This window comes from Peromyscus leucopus, chromosome 1, assembly GCF_004664715.2.
Source record: "Peromyscus leucopus breed LL Stock chromosome 1, UCI_PerLeu_2.1, whole genome shotgun sequence".
Classification (NCBI taxonomy): domain Eukaryota; kingdom Metazoa; phylum Chordata; class Mammalia; order Rodentia; family Cricetidae; genus Peromyscus; species Peromyscus leucopus.
Genome location: NC_051063.1, coordinates 10,414,467 through 10,431,461, shown reverse-complemented (window position 1 = coordinate 10,431,461; position 16,995 = coordinate 10,414,467). Strand labels below are relative to the sequence as shown.

The 16,995-nt window shown below is 36.4% G+C and overlaps 1 protein-coding gene across 4 annotated transcripts in view; it reads left to right on the top strand.

Annotated features, from left to right (window-relative positions):
- Vps13a (vacuolar protein sorting 13 homolog A) overlaps positions 1 to 16,995 on the top strand; it is a 221,886-nt gene that overhangs the window by 46,948 nt on the left and 157,943 nt on the right. For all 4 annotated transcript variants that reach the window (XM_028874876.2, XM_028874875.2, XM_028874877.2 and 1 more), the window contains exons 14-19: positions 1,256 to 1,318; positions 1,769 to 1,898; positions 3,496 to 3,590; positions 3,902 to 4,044; positions 8,745 to 8,931; positions 9,018 to 9,132. In XM_028874876.2, coding sequence (XP_028730709.1) covers positions 1,256 to 1,318; positions 1,769 to 1,898; positions 3,496 to 3,590; positions 3,902 to 4,044; positions 8,745 to 8,931; positions 9,018 to 9,132 — 733 coding nt within the window. The remainder of the gene's footprint in view (positions 1 to 1,255; positions 1,319 to 1,768; positions 1,899 to 3,495; positions 3,591 to 3,901; positions 4,045 to 8,744; positions 8,932 to 9,017; positions 9,133 to 16,995) is intronic.

The following is a 16,995-nucleotide window of genomic DNA, read 5'->3' as shown; positions in this document are numbered from 1 at the left end:
GTCTCAAAAGTGATTGCTGTATCACTTCTAAACTTCTCTGTTGATGATCTGGTAGATGTTTCTGTTGTCATCGTCTTACTGTGCATTAGTAGAGTTTCTCTGTTCTTGTAAGCTCTTTCTTATATATGTGCCTGTATGTCCCTGCTCAGCCACCTGTCCTGTTTTCTCTCTGTACTTCTACCTTAGTTCATCACCCTTATGTGAACTTTACTGATTTTCTGCCAGTACAGATAATTTGTATCTTGAGTTTGTAGTACCTATTGTCTTTATCAGTAACATGTTTAATTATCTGCCTTGAGCTATAATACTTTTATATTAGTCTTTTAGCCTTATGGCATAGTCTAAAAGGAACTTTTTTCAAAAACAAGTAAAGTATAGTTTGAACAGATCAGGGCTAACTAGCTTCTTGAAAGTGGTGTAGCCATTCAGAGTCTAGATGAATTTCTAGTGGAAAATTCTGCAAAGATTGAAATTTTACATTTTTCTTTCAGTTTTAAGGTATAAGACTTCCTGAAGACAAGGAGTAATGAGGAATTTTTGGGTCTAGAGGCCTTTTTGGTGCTTTCATATTTCCTTATTTAGTTATGGTCTTAACCAGAATCCTCTAAGTATACTGGATAGCACAATTCTGAGTTGTGCTGTTTTGTAGACTCATAGTAAGTCATAGTTGCTTTTTTTGGAGGTAAAAGTTTAAACCTAAAACTTGAAAGTAATCCTGGGGAGGCACAGATGTGATAGAAGTATAGCTCCTCTCAGTTTGTGTCCATAACTGTACAGTTTGAAAAAGCAGAAAAGTTAGAGTAGTTTTTAACAGATTTCAAGTACATGTAAGCCTACTTGTTGAAATATCTTAATAATGATATAACTGTACATAGAAGATGAAGGATTACATTATTAATTAAAAATGGTTTTGATAGGTTTATCTTTCTTTGTAATTCAAACCTGGATGAAAGACATTTTAAAGAGTGCATGTATGTATCTTTTTGAATGTATTTTTATATTTATAGAGATTATAACTATATTCATGATAGGGGTGATTACTCTGTTTACAAGTTACTTTGTTCAGTTTCCCAAGCTTCTGTATGTGTGTGTGTTTTTGTAAGGAAACATTGCATCCTAGAATGTAAGAGATAACATATTGATGGTGGTCTGTTTTTTTGTTTCCCACCATATTTCCATAGTGTAGTAGCTTATATTCTAAAGTTGAATATGTAAAATTACTCTACAGTTAACACTTTTTTGTTTATATTTTCAGGAGTTGGAGAAAACCTTGGATGTTTTTAATATAACCATAGCTAGACAACAGTCAGAAGTTGAGGTAATTTCAGATTATCATTAAATTAACAAAAAATAAGTCAAATGTATTGATATGACAGGTAGTATTATTAATATTGTTTATAGTACTGTTTTATGAAGAGTTCAGATGTGCCTTTTGTGGGTTATAATAATTTGATAGAAGTTTTTCTAACACTTGTTTAAATAAAACAGAATTATTTGTAAGTAAAATTGAGCCTATGAAAATTCCATAGTTCATATGTAGATGCAAAGCTAATACCCACTGCCTGCAATTTCTGAATCTTTTTATGCCACAGGTAGAATCATGTGTTATTCCAAAGTCTTGTTTGGTAAATGTTATAGTTACCTTGTTATGTTGTTAGTATGTGCATTTATTCAACTCAAAATAGATTCATTTTGGAAATATCCTGCTTCCGTTTCTTTTGATTGCTAAAACGAGGATAATGTGTCATCTATTGGAAAATTATTTTAGGTAAAGAAAGCTGGATACAAGATTTACAAAGAAGGAGTAAAAGATCCAGAGGATAATGCAGGATGGTTTAGCTGGCTGTGGACTTGGTCAGATTCAAATGCTAAACAACCACTAGAAGTTAAACCTGGAAGTATGTTCTTTTCATTTTACATTAGTATAGTTAATCATCAAGTGCATAATCATAAAGTTTTTCAAAAAAATTGTAGCCAGAAGATTTCCTGTGTCCTGGCCTGCTGGTTGTCAGGACAGATCTCTCCTACTTGCATCCCCCAAGTAAACACACAGAGGCTTATATTAATTATAACTGCTTTGGCCATGGCTCAAGCTTTTTGCTAGCTCTTATATCTTAAATTAGCCCATAACTATTAATCTATGTATCGCCACATGTTCCATGGCTTTACCTGCGTCCCATTACATGTTGCTCCTAGGGTGGCTTGCTGGCTTGTCCCATCTCCGTATCCCCCCACCCTCCTTCCTGTCTCTCCCTTTGAATTTCCTGCCTGCCTCTAAGCTGCCTTGCCATAGGCCAAATGGCTCTATTTATCAACCAATCATGTATTCGCAGCATACAGAAAGACATTCCTCCATCAGTAAGTATGTATTCATAATGAGAACTTGTTTAATTTATTATCAAAATTATAAAATGATTGGTATTTTCAAATATATGTTTATAAATAGTTCAAATCATGATGCTGCAGAAAAGCTTTATATTGGGAGCACTCAGTGCAGCACATGTGGTGTGGTGATAGGTAAATATAAATCACAGAATGCTTTAAGCCACTGGAAATTTTTCTTGAAGTTGGTTCTTGGAAAGATTTTTTTTTTCCTTCTTCTCTTTTTGGGATGTGTATGTGTGTATGTGCTGTGGAGTAAGCCAAGAGCCTTGCTTATATTCAGGGATGCACTGTACCACTTTGCTGCCTCAACCCTTAACCATTTTAAGTAAACAGGCTTTTGTTTGCTTGTTTTGCTGTGAGGTCGCTCTGTGTTGCCATAGCTGAGTTTAATCTCCCTGTCTTTCTGACTCAGACCATGACTAGCTGGGATTACTGACAACATGCTGTTGTACCCAGTCAAGACTTTTGATTTTTACTCAAATAACGAAGATCACAGCTTTGGAGGATTAGGGACTTGACATATGATCCATCTTGGACTTACAACTGTTTGGCAGTGTGGCTACGTTAGGTGTGCTAAATCTGTTTTATCCATCTGTAAATTGAGAGGAAATTAGGATAGTTTATCTACTACTTTGTAATGATTAACATAGTGCCAGTAAGTTCTTGCTTAATACAGAGACTGAAAAAATTATATTGCTAAAATTTCAGTTAATAACTTACTTTATTTAAGAATCATTTCTAAAATTGCCAACTTGAATCTAATAGTTACTACTTGTAAAAGGTATTACAGTAACAGTAAAATTTGTGGGCTGGCAAGATGTCCGAGTGGTTTTTGTTTCCAAATTTGGCGGTCTGAATTTGATCCTTGGGTCCCATGTAGTTGCAGAGAATCAACTTCTTAAAATTATACGCTGATCTCCACACACTGTTATGTGCATGCATGCTTGCGCGTGCGCGCGCGCGCGCGCACACACACACACACACACACACACACACACACACACTAAATAGAACAAAATCCATTTTGGTTTTTCTATAAAGCCAGGTAAATTTTATTTGTTTTTACATTGTTAGTAATAAGACTATAAAACACTTATTTATGATTTATAGTTCTTGAAGAAATGTTGACACCTGAAGAAAAGGTTTTACTTTATGAAGCAATTGGTTATAGTGAAACAGCTGTTGATCCAACCTTGCCGAAAACAGTAAGATATTTTCTTGCTTTATATCTTTTAATGTTAGATGTGTCTGCTGCAATTCTTTCAGAAATTTTATGTTACTGATTTTTTTCTGTCGTCTTTCTTGGGGGTGTATAAATAGAGCATTACCTTAATTCCAAAAATAAGAATAAAAATATTCTTTTAAGTTTTAGGGTTATTGTAGCGATTCTTTGGTAAATGAAGGATTGTTTTAAAAGTATCCCTGGATTTGAGAATAAAGGAATTACGTGAATAAGATTGTTTTGTTTATTTGTACCCCCCATCCTCACCTCTATTTTATTATGGATCTTCCCTAGTTTGAAGCCTCGAAGCTTTTTGTTCACTTGAAAAGTATGTCTATTGTTCTGAGAGAAAATCACCAAAAGCCAGAGCTGGTAGACATTGTAGTAGAAGGCCTTAGTACTTTGATTGTGCAAAGACCAGGAGCACAATCCATAAAGTAAGTATAAATTTATTTTCTTTCACAGGTTAAATAGCACTAATCTGAATCTAAAACAGAATTTCAAATGCTTTGACTATTGACAGGAGAATTCCACATGTGACTTGATGTGTTGGATTGTAGCAAAAAACACAGGCACACTAAAAATATTGTATACGATTACCTTTACACTATATATGTGAGGAATATATAAAGTATAAATAAATTCATGCTTAGATCTGGGTCCAATCCCAAAGAGACCACATCATCTATACACAAATATTCAAAAATCCCCCCAAAATCTGGAGTCTGGTTCTAAGCATTTTACTTTATTTTCTCTCTCTCTCACTCTCTCTTCTTTATCAGGCTATTTCATGAGGGCAGGGGAGGAGAACCACTTTCTGAAGCCTAGGAGTACAAATTTTCTAGCTTGGATCATTTGTCAGGTGGCACAGTGGTGACTTTAAATGGCACAATTATCTCATGTGCTCTTTTAGTGACTAGAATGTGAACTGACAAGAATGTAGCCAAAGACTCATAGGCTAGAGGTGAGGCTTCATCCATGTCTTTGTTCACCTTATCAAGGTTTTCACACACATGTTGTACCACGAACATCCTGGCCCACTGCATATGGTTCTGGTGTTTAAACATAGAAAAATTTGCCTTATTTTGTGAGGACACTTAGATTTTTGAAGGGTCATTTTAACAACATGAATATTTTAATTATAGGTTAACTTTGAAACATTTTGTGTAGGATAAGACTTCACTATGCCAGTAATAGAGTTCTCAAACTGGTCACTAATTTTAAAAGCACACAAAGCAACAACAATACCAAACATAGTAGGTGGTGCTGGGGAAACAGCTTAGTTGGTAAAGTCTGCTGCACAAGCATGAGGGCGTGAGTTTGATTCCCAAAACCCTTGTAGAAAGCTGGGTGTGGTAGCAGCAGTCTAATCCTAGTGCTGTGGAAGTCGAGATGGAGGATCCCTGAAACTCACTGTCCATCCAGCCCTGTTGAATTGGTGAGCCCTCAGTGCCAATGAGAGACCTTGTCTCAAAAAAACAAGGTGTACAGCTTTCAGCTTTTGTCTTAAATAGTTTCCCTTTTAAGGTTGGAGTTGAGGTTGCAGACTTTACAGCCCTTGGTGCTGTGATTTAATGCATTCTTCTGTGTGTTTAGGGACTTAGACTTTCCCCTGTGCTATGGAATTTTTTAAATATTTTGAAATTATTAATGTATTATATTCAGTAGAAAGTAACCTTTTTAATAAAACATAGAAGAACACTAAAGAAAAATTAAAAAGTAGTATTTGACCATACAGAAAGAAACAACAAATGTTGCCATTTCCAGCATAGCTCCAGGGACAGACGTGACTGGTGGTGAGGGAATTAAGAAAAGACAAACACAGACAGACAGACAAGCTGGGATTGGCAGGACAGGGCTCTTTGGTGGAGAAACTGCAGCACCCCAGAAACTTAGTGCATGTATTATATACAGTTTGAACATAGAGGTGGGTATTACGTGCAGTTAAACAAAGGAGCAGAGTTACCATATACAGTGGAATAAGGAGGCAGGCTTACCTAACCTTAGCAGTAGCAGTTTTTGTAGCAGAGTAGTCTACAGGCTGCAAACCCAAGGGGAGAAGGAAAATCAGAACATGGAGCAGAGAGAGCTTTGCCACTCTTCTGAGCCATAGCCACCCCCGCCCAACGTGGAGGAGCAATGGGCTTTGCCGTTTTCCCACAGATTGACGCTAACGTCCTTGGCATAGCTGGATCTTGTGAACAACATACGTTCACTTAGGACTTAACACTTTCAAAATATGGCTTTTAATCTGGGCTACCCCCCCCCTTTTTTTTTTTTTCCAAAACATCCCCATCCTCTTTCTTGCCACTCTTTCTCCTCCTGTCTTCTTCCTTCCTTAACCCTCTCTGTTTTTTGAGATAAAGTGTCCTTGAATTCTGAATCTTCCTGCTTCAAGCCCCTCAATTCCTAGATTGCAGGTGTGCACCATCATCGTGGTATAGTTTGATAGTTTTATTGAGAACCAGTTCATATACTTGTAACTTATCTATTTAGTATATAATTTATTGGGTTTTTGCAACTATATTATATATGCATTTTTCACATTGATAATGTTCAAGGTTATATAGCTACCACCTGAATATAATTTCAGACATTACAACATACCATGAAGAAACTGTATATATTTTAGTGGCAGTCCCTTCCGAGTGATTTCTTTCCTTGTCTCTGACAACTAACTTCGTTGCCTTTTTTTTTTTTTTTCTTTATTCTGGGGTTAGGGAGATGGCTCAGTAGATAAGAGCTTTTGATATGTATGCACAAGGACCTGTTGCTTGAGTTTTTCTGCCTTGCCCACAGTCAGGACAAATCTCTGTCACCCGCCAGTCCCACAGCCGCTCAGACCCAACCAAGTAAACACAGAGACTTATATTGCTTACAAACTGTATGGCCGTGGCAGGCTTCTTGTTAACTATTCTTATATCTTAAAGTAACGCATTTCTACAAATCTATACCTCGCCACGTGGCTGGTGGCTTATCGGCGTCTTCACATGCTGCTGGTCATGGCGGCGGCTGCAGTGTCTCTGGTCATGTCGGCGGCTGCAGCCAGTCCTTCTGCCTTCCTGTCCTTTTATTTCTCCTCTCTGTTAGTCCTGCCTATCCTTCCTGCCTAGCCACAGCCGATCAGGTTTTATTTATTAACCAATCAGAACAACTTGACATACAGACCATCCCCCAGCACAGCCAAGTGCAGACCATCTCAAACACCTGCACTCAGGCCCATGGTCCTAATCATCCTCTATACGGACCTGCTGGGTAATGCCACAAGGAACCCAAGAAGGGCTCCCACAGGACATACATTAACATCCCACAGCAAGGACCTAAGTTCTAATCCCCAGAACCCACAAAAAAAAGGTGTGAATGCATGTCCCTGTAACTCCAGTGGAGACAGCAGGTGGATCCTAGGAGCTCACTGACCAGTTTGTTTTCCTTTTTTCACTTAGCATGATATCTTTAGGTTTCATTTACATAGAATGAACTTGTAATTATTTTTTATTGCCTATATTCTATTATTTGGCTGAACCATATTTTATGTGACAGTTCTTTAACTGACAGATAACTGAGTGCTTCTATCATCGGCTTACAATGAATACTTGATATGAACATGGGCAAAGTTTTATTTGTATATGTGTTTTAAATTTTAGGGTTATGTACCTAGGAGTAGATTTATTGTTTTATGTGGTAACTGTTAATGTTTAGCTTCAGGAGGAACTACCAGACAATTTCTCAAAGCAGGCACATTTTACATTCCTACTACTAGTGAATGAATGTTTCAGTTTCTCCATATCTCCACAATACTAGCTATTATCTGTTCTTCTGATTATGCTATCTTAATAAAAAGTGGTATCTCAGCGTGGGGCTAATTTCTATTTATTGATGATTAATGATTTTAGACTGTAGTGCTAAGTTTCTTCAGTCCCACCTGGCCCCGTAGTCCTGCAGCCACTTTTAATCATTCAGAGGCTTAATATTATTTACAAACTGTATGGCCTATGGCAGGCTTCTTGCTAGCTAGCTCTTTCATCTTAAATTAACCCACTTTTAACCCATGTTTTGCCACATTGCCGTGGTGTTACTGGTCTGTTGGCATCTTGCTTCTCCTTCAGTAGTGACCGGTGTCTCTTCAGACTCCACCTTTCTCTTTCTGTGTCTCTCTCTCCTTGGATTTCCCACCTGCTTCTAGGCTGCCTTGCCATAGGCCAAAGCAACTTATTTATTAATCAATGGAAACAACATATATTCACAGCATACAGAAAGACATCCCCCAGCATTAGACTTTTTTCTGTATTTGTCCATTTTATGTTCATGTTCATACTTTGTTTGGAGAAATGACCTTTAAGTTTCTCTCCCTTTTTATTTGATATGTCTTGATTGGAGTTCTTAACAGTTCTTTATGCATTCTTGTTATATATCTTTTTCATCTTTCTCTCTCTGTTGGGATTCAAATTCAGGGCTGTGTTTATGCTAGGCAAGTATTTATACCTAAACTATAGCCTTTCCCCAATATTTTATATCTGTATTATGTATATGTGTGTGTATGTATGTATATATATGTATAGGTATATATACATGTATGTATGGGTTTGGGGGTGCTAAAGATTGAACCGAGGGTACTTCACATTCTAGGCAAGTTTTGTCACCACTCAGCTACACCCTTACCCTTACAGGTAAAATAATCTCATTTTTTTTCTATTTGGTACAGTGTCTTTTTATTACATCTCTTGTAGCAAATTTTTTTTTTTAAATTTTGACCTACTTTGATTTACTTAGACTTAGTTTGTTATGTATGCATTTTAGTATATCCAAGAAGTTTTGCTTAGCCAAGGATACAATGAATATCTTATATATTCCTATAAGTATTTTATGTTACCTCTTTAAATTTAAGTTATATGCCCCTCTTCAAGTGCAGATACCAAATACTAGCTATCATAGCATTTTAATATAAAATTTAGCATGAATATGGCTCTTAGTGAAGTAATCCACTAAAATTCATAGGAATTATATATTTTTCTCTTCAATGATCTGAGTTACAGGAAATGTAAGGAAAAATGTCTTTACTATGTTTTATAATTTTCCAGTTTGACAAATTATTTAAAATTATATTGACTCCTAACTCCTCTTCTTTTCTTTTATACAGATTTGAAACCAAGATTGATTCATTTCATATTACTGGTTTACCAGATAATTCAAAAAAACCCCACCTACTGTCTTCATTGGATGATATGTCACTCTTCCAGATTACATTCGAAACAAATCCTTTAGATGAAACCGTTGCTCAGAGGTGCATCATAGAGGCTGAACCTTTAGAGATAATTTATGATGCAGTAAGCATTTTCTGTATTACTAAGTTTGCGTGCATTTTCATTTGCTTTGAGTTTGTGTTTTATGTCAGTGGTGCTTATTTTAACAGAGGACAGTCAATAGTATAGTGGAATTCTTCAGACCTCCAAAAGATGTCCACCTAGAACAACTCACTTCAGCAACTTTGACAAAACTTGAAGAATTTAGAGATAAAACAGCAACAGGTAAAGTAATTTGTGGATTAAATAAAATATTAAAATTGTACTTTAAATGTATTTCTAGACTGGATATAGTGTAGTAGAAACTAATCTGGTACTTTTGCCATGGAAATAGAACAATAATAATTTTTTTACACAGAGCTTATATTTAATAATCACCTTTAAGTTAATTGAAAATTTTTCATTTAGTTATTTAGATCTCTTTTTTAGTAGGCTTCCTGTTTCCATTCTTTTACAATGAATTCCAGAGTTTGGTAGATTTGGCTAAGAAATAAAAGTCCTATCTTCTTCCATTTTCAAGGAGAATAAAAGGTGTCATTATGTATTTATAAGGTATTTTTTGGTTTGAATTTGCTAATACATTTTCATGTTTGCTTATTATTTATTTGTGCTTACTCTTCTACTCTTTCCTACAATCTCAGATTCCATTCATGGTTCAAATTCCTGAATTCTGTTCCAGCTCATGTAGTGGCATATGCAGTAGAAGCCCAAAACGAAAGTATTAAGTAAAGCCTCTTTTTTCAGTCCATTACTCTTATTATGTAGAGACAGATAGATACTTACAAGTAAATGTGAATTCATTGTATTTAAATCCAGTAGCCAGTCAGATTTAGATTTTTTTTATCTTCAAAACATTTTTCCTAAGTCTTATTACTCAACAAAAAGTACTAAAACAGTAAATGTCTGCTGTATAAAATTCAAATGTTATAAAAATATATTTTAGAAAGTGTAAGTCTCCTGCATTTTACCCTTATAATTTGAAGCTTGTTTTTCCTTTGCTATACCAGTAGAGTCATTTGTTATTTACTAGTAGAGTCATTTGTTACTTAGAATAAAAATATTCAGTATTCAGCTGATCTCTGTAAGTTAGATCACAGCCTAGTGTTCACATCCAAATTCCAAGCCAGTAAAGACTACATAATGAGTCCTCCTTTTAGAAACAATTATGAAAATATTTTTGAAGTTGGAAAGCTACTAATATTCTTAAATTAATTTTTAACATTTAATATTTTTTTTATTTTTTAGAAAACTAAAATGAACTTATTTTGGAATGGACTGGTAGCTCTTATCTCTTTGGTTATTTTCTTTTTTCCCCTTCATTTTCTTCTTTATTAGTTTTTGTTGCATTTACCTCTATTAATTATTTACTTGTTATTTTTTTTCTTGTGTCATTGTCTTCATCTTTGTAAATATTTCAGGTAAAGAAATAGCATATCCATATTTATCCTTTGTCTCTGATAAAAAGTGAATATAGGTTTTTGTTAACTCTCTTTTGAAGTGGATGATTCTCTAGTAAAGTTTGCTACTCACTCTTGAATGTTATCTTGCTGGGATAGAGAGGCACCAAGGAAATAGAACATAAACGTTTGAGTGTATATTTGAGGGTATTTCCAGAGAGGATTAGCTGAAGGGTGGAGACTTGCCCAGAACGTGTGTATCATCATCCCATTATGCTGGAGGGCCATTTGGAATGACAGGCAAAAACCAGAAAGCCATTTGGAGGCCCCATGGAATAAAGGGATAAAACCAGTTATCACAGGCATTACATGTTTCCTGGGTATCATGATGTGGACTTCCCTGATCCATTTTTCTGCCAATTTCCTTTAGCAGAACAATAGCACTTGATTTTCCTCTAAGTCCATGGCCTCCTAGTCTCAGATTCTTGGCCACCTAGCAGTGTCAGGCATGGGTTCCATCTTGCAGAGTGTACCTTAAACCCAATCAGATAATGGTTGGTTTGTGCCACTATTGCACCAACATATTTTATAGGCAGGTCACTATTGCAGATTGAAGGGTTGGTAGTATATCTTTCTCCAGTAGTATGCAGAGTACCTTCCAGTACCATGAACACCAGTCAGTAGTGGTGAAGGCTCTAATTAGGTACCTGTTCAACTTCTCTGTGTTCATTGAGATGTGGAAGTAAGTGTTGTTTTCAGCAGTGGGCCCTTACCATTAGTTTATAGAAAGAAATAGCTTCGGCAATAGCCTGTGGGTTTCCTGGGCCCCTTTGGCCAACAACTCAATTAGATGTAACCCATTCTTGGCACTGGAGGTTTCACTTGGTGGAGCCAGATGTCTAGTTGGGACCTTGTTTCTCCCCATTATTTGGTGACTCTATTTAGAATTTTTTTCATATATATTTAAAGAAGCTTTTCCTGTAATAGGTTTCTCTATATCGCCTCAAATGGCCAAATGGCCTTTGGTGTTAGCTGTCCTGCCCTACATTCCCTCTCTTTCCTTCTTTCTCTCCCCAACTCCATTTAATCCTCCCATTCCAGTCTATCCCATTTCTCTCAATGCATCCCATTTCCCTGTCCTTGGGAGATCTTTCCATCTCCGTAGTTCCTTACTCTATACAAGCCTGGTTATTCAGATAATAGTATACCTTTTGAATGCTTAAAAGCTAGCATCCATATAAAACAGAATACATACCATATTTTGTCTTTTGGGGTTTGGGTTATTTCACTAAGGATTTTTTCTTTTCTAGCTCCATCTATTTACCTGCAAATTTCATGATTTCGGTTTTTTTCTTTGTTTTTGTTTTGTTTTGTTTTTGTAATGGCTAAATATTATTCCTTTCATCTGTTGATGGACTTCTAGGGTGTTTCCAATTTCTTGCTATTATGAACAGAGTGGCAGTGAACGTGTTTGAGCAAGTGTCTCTGTAGTAGTCTGTTAGTCTAAATGTATCTTTTTAATGGGAAATAGAAACTCTTGATGTTGAGAGTTATCAATGAACAGTGCTGATTCCCATCATTTTGTTCTGGTGGTGTGGAATCCCCCCCTTTTTTCACTTGCTGGTCTGAGATTATTACTGTTTTCCTGGGTGTGGGTAACCTCATCAGGTTGAAGTTTTCATTCTAGTGCTTTCTCTAGAACTGGATTGGTATATAGGCATTACTTGCTTGCTTATTTATTTATTCATTTATCCATCCATCCATCCATCCATTTATCCATCTATCCATCAACTATCTATCTAATCATGGAATGTTTTTCCTTCTTCGTTTATTGTGATTAAAATTTTGGCTGAACATAGTAGTCTGGGCTGGCATGTGTGGTCTCTTTAGAGCTGTGTTATTCTAATGGGTCTGTCTTTATATGTTACTTGGTCTTTTTCTCTTAAGGCTTTTAATATTCATCTTTTGTTCTGTATGATAAATGTTTTGAATATTATGTGTTGTGGGGAATTTCTTTTGATCCTGTCTTTTTAGTATTCTAGATGCTTCTTTGATTGGTATCTCCTTTTTTAGGTTAGGATAATTTTTATTCAATGATTTTGTTTAAAATATTTCCTGTGCCCCGAGCTAGGTTTCATTTCTTTCCTCTATTGCTGTTATTCAGAGATTTGGACTTTCATAGTGTCCCAGATTTCTTGGAATTTTTGTTTTGGAGTTTTTTAGATTTAACATTTCTTTCTTGACCAAGATACCCATTTTTTCTACCTTGTCTTCTACCTGAGATTCTGTCTTCCCTGTCTTATACTGTGTTGGTGAGTATAAACATTGCCTCTGAGATTTTTGTTTGACCTCCTAAATTTTCATGTCAGTCTGAGTTTTCTGTAGTGATTCTGTTTATACTATCATGTCTTGAACTGTTTTCATACTTCATTCTACTCTTTGTGTTTTCACAGGTTTCATTTAGGGATTTATTCATAATCCTCTTTAAAGGCCTTGGAACATAGTCATAATTGCTATTTTCAATTCTTTGTCTTATTCTTCAGCTATACTACATTTCTCAGGGTTCTGATTAGAGATACGTTGTCTTGGCCATTACTGTGTTTTTGTACTAATGTCTAGGCATCTGGTTTTGTGACAACTGAGGTGATTTTAGGTATTGAATCTTGTTTTGGCTTTATTAGGTGGTTGTTCCATTCCTTGATTTCTGTTGCCCTCCCTGGATCTTAGGAATGTGTGATGGCTGTATTTTGCCTGATAAAGGGTGCTTTCTCAGGTCAATGGGTGGCAGAGAGGAATAGAGGTCTGCTAGTAGAAAAGGCTGGCGGAACATCAGGAAAGAGCTAAGGGGAATTTGTTCATACCTTGAAGTAGGGTTCCCAGGGAACTGGAGGTGTGACGGGAAGAGGGGGTTCTGTCAGTAGGTTGTCTGGAGAGACAGGGATGAAAGAGCTGGGGGACCCTGGGTATGACCCAAGAGTTGGAGTCTTCAGTAAATGGAATTTAGGTTGGAGGAGAGGTACCTGTAAGAAGTTGTTATTTGGCTGAGGGTGTCGCTGAAGTCGAAGGACAGTAAGGATAGTGAGATTCATTGAGGTGCATCCCTGCCAGATGTGGCCACTGTGGGTGTGTGGCAGAGAGTATTTCTGAATACGGATGGCTGACACAAAGGGATGAGGGAGCGAGGAAAGCTGAATGCACAGCAAGGTTTGGAGGGGTCCTCAGGGATTGTAGTTAGGGAAGAGAGGCCTGGATGAGCAGCAGTCGGCTACAGGTCTGAGGAGGAGATGGGAGATTGTAGTAGAGGACAGGAAGGAGAGTAGAAATCGCCTACTGGAGTCCATGCCAAGTGTGGCCGATGTAATTCTTAGTTTTAATCAACTTCACAATCCCATACTTATGCCAGATATAAAACTGAAATGTATCTACTCCATTCCATAGACAGAAGCTGAAGAGTAATTTGAACAGATAATGTTTGTATAATGAATTATTAGCCATAATGAGGGATTGTCATACTCATTTAAAAAGTAACTTTGAAGGTAACAGGAAGAGCACTTACAAAGAATATTACAACTGAGATACTGTTCACTAGGAATCCATCTTTCCAAAGATTTAAGTCCAGTCCTTATTGGAGAAGGCAACAGCTGTGACTTACTAAATGGCATTGTGGTTTCACGTTGGCAAAACTTTCTGGAAATCTTTCCTCAGGTATGGGAAAGGCGTTCTTGGGACAAAGTCTCATTCCGTGTATTTTATCCAAAACTACCTGAGGAGGTTCTGAAGAAAGGTGCTGGCTCTAAGGTACTTTTGGTCCTCCTATCCTGCCTGGTCTAACATTGGAGAAAGCCTCACTGTTGCTGAGAGAACACCCAGGAAGTGATACCCTTTCTTCCTGTGGTGTGGTGTCTTTGTTCTGTCTGCGGTGCTAAGGAAAAACATTTACAATCCTCAGATCCCCCTTTCTAAAGCAAGCAAGTGGATACATTTGGAGCCAGCCAAGTTAGGAAACAGATCACTAACAGACCCAAATGCTGTCAGAGCACTGAGATGGTTGGTTAGCCTGATTTAGTTTTAAAATTAGAGAATGTCTCACTGAAGTAGTGTGAAGACCAGATAGATTTATATACATGGTCCACCTAGCTTAAAGAGCCTATGAGACAGTGGTCAGCCTTGGAATATTCTAACTTGGGAAATGATTAGGAGAAATGTGAAGAACTATGTTTTGAGTCTGTTCCTCTACTATGTCCCAAGTTTATTGGATGATTGTCAGAATTCTTTGATCTATTATTCTGCATTGTTCCTGGCCTTCACTTCCCTTCTCTTACCATTTGAAGAACTTTGTACCTGAATCTGCTTTAGATAGGTTATTGGAAATGCCAAGACCCTTTCTTCCTTCTATTAAGCAGTCTTGTATCACTTGCCTGGAGAGGACCTTTGGAATTTCTTTAAGATGACAGTTTTTGTATTTCTTTCTCATATTTCAGGAAAATAAGTAGCCAATGTAGGCCACTTATTCTATACGTATATAAGTATATATTTTAAACAGTGTTTATCATCATTATCATTATTTTGAGACAAAATCTTACTGTGTAGCATGAGCTAGCCTAAAATTATCCTTCATTCTCAGTCAGTCTTCCAAGTTCTGGGATTATAAGTGCACCGCCACCCCTAGAAAATTATTATCAATTTAATTCTCTTTTTCTTTCACATGCATATCAAGCTAATGACTGCTGTATTTGATACTGGGTATCTGGTTTTTAAGCTTTATTTTTCTCTGTCATTGTATATATAATACATACTTGTTTATTAAAGGTACTGACTTTAATTCAAACATACATTCTTAATAAATCCTTAGTCTTAAAAATTATACTAAGTATGCTGAATAAGTATACTAGATATTCCTACATTTATGCACTTTCTACTTTAAACTTTCGTAATAATAAATTAATATGGTATTACAAAACATTAAATTATTTCTTTGGAGGATTTACTTTTGAGAAAGGAAGGAAGTAGGTCATAATAATAGGAAATAAAGGAATTCCAAATAGAAATGTGAGCTCTTCAAGTATTGAACTTTCCAAATCAGTTCTTTATAAAAGTTGTAAGACATTAATGACTTTTCTTCTCATCTCACATTCTGGTGATATTTCCTAACCTAGGCATAATCTGACAAAAAGAAATTACATCTTCTCTTGACCTGTGTAGGAGGCTTACACACACATTGTCCTTTTCAGTATATTATTTTTCATTATAATTAAGGTGAAAAATCTGGTTGTGCTGGCTAGTTTTATGTTAACTTGACACATAGTAGAGACATATCTAGGAAGAGGGACTCCATAAGATTGGCCTAGAGGTAAGTCTGTGTGGTATTTTCTTGATTGCTAATTTGTGTGGGAGGGCCTAGCTCACTATGGATGATGCCACCCTTGGGCAGGTGGTCCTGGGTGGTATAAGAAAGAAAGCTGAGCTATCCATGAGGAGCAAACCAGTCCTCCATGACCTCTGCTTTGGCTCCTGCCCTGACTTTCCTTCATGATGGACTTTGATAAGAAAAATAAACCCTTTCCTCACCAAGGTGCCTTTGGTGTTTTATTACAGCAACAGAAATGCTAAATATGACACTGGTTAAATAATTCTTTGGTAGTTTTTCTTTGGAGCTAGGTATCTTTCTACCCAGCTATTATATCTTAAATTGTTATAGATCGGAGTGTCTTTTATTTGCTTAAGCTGACTTAATGACAGTTTGTAGATAGAATATAAATAATTAGGCTTACAATATGAAAAATAAATTAGATGAATTTAGCATGCTAATTATATGCATAGGAATGAATTAAATTTATTAGCATAAGATGACCTAAGTGAATGAAATATCTAAGTAATAGAGAAACTGGGTTTGTCGCCTTTCCTGGTTTACACATGATTTTGTGGAAGATGAATTAATGACTGAGGTGTTTTCGCTGTCATAAAATTAGGCTTTGTATCGATGTATCAGGAATAAATGTTATTAGATTTGTGAATTGTGAAGAAGCTACACAAATTCTAATAGCAGATACAAGTAAACGCTTTCTACCATTTATTGTTAATATATTTTTAAAAGGTTTGTATTTTTCCCTTCATTTCACCTAAATTAACTATCTGGTTTAAAAACATTTTTTTTTCTTTTTTTTTTTTTGGTGGCTATAGATGTGAGTCAATTGATAACACTTCACAAGCATGAGGACATATGTTTGGATACCCAGAACCCATTTAAAAAGCCAGATGTGATCGTGTACCCCTGTAATCACAGCAATAGTGAGATGGGGTGGGGGAAAAAGATGGCCCCTTGGAAACTAACCTAGCCTACCTGGTCATGATACAGGCCAGTGAGAACCACTGCCTCAAAAGTGGAAGTTGTCTGTGGATCAGTAGCAGAAATGGTCCTCTAAGCTCTTCAACCAACATGCTATGCACCCATCCCCATCCCAATGGCTTAGAGGATTAAGAGAATTTTATGGTCTTCTAGAGGATTCGAATTCAGTTCCCAGCACCACTTGAGACTCTAGCTACAAGAAATCCAGCATCCTTTTCTTGTCTCCATGGGGACTTTGCAGGCACATATTCATACTGACAAATAAACATAAGTAAAAATAAAAGATTTTTAAACTACCTCCACAAAGACCCCATTTATTTTTTTTTTGGGGGGGGTGTTACTAAT